Source organism: Ixodes scapularis, unplaced genomic scaffold (genome assembly GCF_016920785.2).
Source record: "Ixodes scapularis isolate PalLabHiFi unplaced genomic scaffold, ASM1692078v2 PGA_scaffold8__174_contigs__length_109621045, whole genome shotgun sequence".
Classification (NCBI taxonomy): Eukaryota; Metazoa; Arthropoda; class Arachnida; order Ixodida; family Ixodidae; genus Ixodes; species Ixodes scapularis.
This window is the reverse complement of record NW_024609883.1, coordinates 42,020,876-42,024,710: the sequence shown is the minus strand read 5'-3', so window position 1 is coordinate 42,024,710 and position 3,835 is coordinate 42,020,876. Positions and strand designations below refer to the sequence as shown.

Below are 3,835 nucleotides of genomic sequence, written 5' to 3'. Positions count from 1 at the left end.
CATTGGCCGGTACTCGGCAGCAGCAGTTTCTCTCGCCCCTGGCATAACACGTGTACATACTGTAAAATACCGGGCGAGCGCTTACTCAAATTTTGGAGATAATCGCGAAAAAATGGGGGATGGGCGCTTGTCCGGTCATGAATTTTACACATAAATGTACCATGCATATTTTCTCAGATCTTACAAATTTGGTAATGGGCGGATCCGCGGTACTCTACGGTAGTCCAATGCCGCACGCTCCTGCGGCTTTGTCTAGCACGGTATCAACCAAACTTTGCTTCTACAGAAGGCTTAGAAGAACCTGTTATCTGCTAGAACTGGTGGAGATAAGTTCACCAAGCCGCATGCAATGGTGAGCACATCATCCGCTATTGGCACCATGTGCCAGGGCATCCTTTGGGGTGTAATCTTAAAGAGCTTCATCCTCTGGATAACTCTTTCCACGTGAACTCGTGCCGCAGCTATGCTCTTCGTGGCAAGAGCTTCGGCCTTCGAGAGCAGCTTCTTAGCATGTAGGAATGGGGGCCTCACCACAGCATTCAGCCTTGTTTCGCATGTGCTGTCGATCAGGAACTCCTTGTCCACCATTATATGGTCTATCCCCGGCAACAGCTTATCTACCAGACCACTCTGGTCAAACATAGCCTTGTCCGAGGCACGACCTCCATAGCCGCTGCTAATGTAGGTAATCAAACCAGCGGGTGAAACGCCTACCATATACTTGATTGTGTGCCCTTTTTTGTAATGAGAGTATGTGCTTATACGACACTTAAGGCACTTAGATGTGCCTACAGGAATCTTTGTGCAGTCAAGTACGATGCTAACATGAGAGTATTTCTGTAAGCACACCGACATGTTATGCAGCACTTCATCCTTGGAGGGCCAGGTTATTGCATTTCTCAGAAACACAGCAAGGAGCTCTGCTGTGTTTCTGACAGTGGCACTTGCGGTTGATGGTGACACTCCAAAGATATTTGACAAGAAATCAAATGTCAGAGCGTGCTTCAGTGCCATCATGGTCATGATTACTCTATCTCTTGCTGGCAGTGCAGCTCTTGCTGATTTGGGTGTCTTTCCAGACACGAGTTTCTCTAGAACATTGAGAAGCTCTATGTTGGGGATGCCCGTAAAGAAACATACGTTACCCTGATTGACCATGCGGGAAAAGTTTTCCCCAAAGTCACCACTCGACACCTGCACACCTTGGTCGAGGACTATTACAGGTGGGGTAGGCCTCTCCAACGAGCCTGCAGGTGGCAGAGCAGCACTTGAAACTTCCGCTGAATGTTCCTCCTTGTCGTCCCGATCACAGAGGTCCTCGGCCTCGCAAAGTGCGACCTAGAATGAAGTTGAAACATATTTAATTACACATACCACAAGGCTCTATCACTCAATTGTGTTGGTTGTGTTCACAGCAACCGAAACAACAGCGGCAAAGTCATCTGGATGAGCGTTCTTCGCACACAGCGTGAGAACTAACGCAAAGGGTAGCCTTGTGAAGCATCTAGGAGCCACGGTTAACCTGATGCCTCAGTCATATATGTTTTTTTGGCTGCTGTGGATGCAGTCTGTACAAGTGTACAAACCGATGAACAGAACTTAAGGGTGCAAACAAGCTGGTAGCGATGAAACTCTACGACAAAACTCCGCAGACTACGGATGAGGAAAGGACGACACATATATGGAAAGACCTTTTCGTGTATCTGTTGTTGCATGCTTACCCGCAGCTTCAGGGTTGTGTCGTAGTGTACGAACTGGCCACAGAGTTGCATGTCTAGGTATCTAAGCCTCGTTTAGACTGTTGGTTTTGAAACGCCGACAGCGGCAAAGTCACAGGGACAAGCGTTTTCTGCACACAGAGTGGGAACTGACGCAAGGGGTAGCCTTGTGAAGCATCTAGGAGCCACGGTTAACCTGATGCCTCAGTCATATCTGTTTTTTTGGCTGCTGTGGACGCAGTCTGTGCAAGTGTACAAACCGATGAACAGAACTTAAGGGCGCAAACAAGCTGGTAGCGATGAAACTCTACGACAAAACTCCGCAGACTACGGATGAGGAAAGGACGACACATATATGGAAAGGCCTTTTCGTGTATCTGTTGTTGTATGCTTACCCGCGGCTTCAGGGTTGTGTCGTAGTGTACGAACTGGTCATAAAGTCGCATGTCTAGGTATTTAAGCCTCGTTTAGACGGTTGCTTTTGAAACGATTGGAACGACGACAGCGGCAGAGTCACTGGGACAAGCGTTCTCTGCACACAGCGCAAGAACTGATGCAAAGGGTAGCCTTCTAAAGCAGCTAGGAGCCACGGTTAATTTGATGCCTCAGTTGTTTTTGTGGTTTTAGTTCCTGCAGATGGCAACCAATGCACATGAGTTAATTGTTCTGTAGTATGAAAGGTTTGTGAGTACAGGACTGAAAGAAATGCACTGTTTTTTTTATAAGAAATTGCACATTGACTGAACTGAAAAAAAGAAGGAACTACTCAGGATAAGATAATGCAGCATCAGACATATTTACCTCGGCCAACAGAGGCTCCACCACCGCCCTCTTCTCACGTCGCTTCTGGCAGCCTTCGACCAGTTCTTTTGCCCTCTTCCTCTTTTCCACATTCTCAGTGGAAAGAACAGGCAGGTTTTGGGAGGGCACAGTTCCTTTCTTAAGGTGGCGCTTCTGAGCTGGGTATTCTGAAGTAAATATGACATGTTGGTGATCGAGTTAGATAGCTTAACAAATTGGCTGCTCAGTTTCAAAGAGCTAGCGAAACAATCCTAGGTTTACACATTCAAATGTAGTTTTCTGCCGCCTACTCGCTGTTAGTACGAGTCTACCAAACAGCGCAAATTAACATACCTCTTACTTTTCCAAACTGGGGAAAATATTAAAATTCAAGGTACGATATTGTGCGAATGTCACATGAAGACACCGAGGATGTTCTCTCCGAGCGTTTCAGGTTGCATGAACGGAAAAGAACAAAGAAGAGACGACACGAGCACACCGTCCCGTCTCTTATGTGTTTATTTGACGAACACGCTCTCCGGGTCGTTTCTAACGAGCGCGACGCTCGGTTTTCAGGCTCACGCTGTCGAGACGTGGACCTCACTACTGTAGCAACGATCGAGTGCAGTGTTAATACGCTGATCGCAATATATCATAAGCACGTTCAACCGTTTTTATTGCGTCGCTGACCCCGTTAAAAACGTTTCCCGCGCGCCCAAAATACCCGATAAATGAGCCTCATCGTTTGTCTCGATCGATGCGCTTATCGCTGCACTGATTTTTCGAACCTGGTGATGCCGCCTCGGATAACGCAACGCAACACATATCGGTACACTCTTACCTGGCAGGGTGTAGTCGCTCGAAGTAAAATGAAGCGGGCACACCGGCATGGTCTTGGTGACACTTTTCCCAATCCGAAGGACGCGGACCCACTCGTCGCGTCTGTTTAGCACGTCTGGGCCCCTCCGACATGTTTCCCAGGCGTTCGGGAATCGGTGAAACGACAAATTATGGTCTTTCCACGCGGCGGCGGTGCATTGGGGCACCGAACAGTGCCGTTTGCACTTGGAGACGGCTGTTTTAGCGAGACGGTCGTCAACATCGCTGGAATCCGCCATAGCAGCCTCCCGGAGACTTTCAAATATTTCGTTCTGGCTACCGCCACGAGAGGGCGAGCGGCGAACTGGAGACGCCCTTTTGGCCAAGGCAGTACAGCTGGTACTTACAAGGGGCGTATCGTATTGATTGACACTTCTGTTTTTGTTGCCGATACCGACTACTTAGAGGTCGGCAGGTATATTCACGTTTTCTAGATACTCCCCCTGAAGCCGAAGGCA

At 48.4% G+C, this 3,835-nt stretch overlaps 1 protein-coding gene across 1 annotated transcript; it reads right to left on the bottom strand.

Moving 5' to 3' along the window:
* Positions 1 to 291: 291 nt before the first annotated feature.
* LOC120850716 lies at positions 292 to 1,772 on the bottom strand. Its single transcript, XM_040223331.2, has 2 exons — positions 1,722 to 1,772; positions 292 to 1,338 (listed from the first exon to the last, which is right to left on the bottom strand). The coding sequence occupies exons 1-2, from the start codon at positions 1,770 to 1,772 to the stop codon at positions 292 to 294; spliced, it is 1,098 nt and encodes a 365-aa protein (XP_040079265.2).
* Positions 1,773 to 3,835: the final 2,063 nt, after the last annotated feature.

Excerpts from the sequence above, each read along its gene's own strand:
- LOC120850716 (XM_040223331.2), bottom strand. The coding sequence starts at position 1,772 with ATGCAACTCTGTGGCCAGTTCGTACACTACGACACAACCCTGAAGCTG. Across the intron at positions 1,339-1,721 it reads ACACAACCCTGAAGCTGCGG|GTCGCACTTTGCGAGGCCGA; the intron begins GTAAGCATGCAA and ends ACTTCATTCTAG.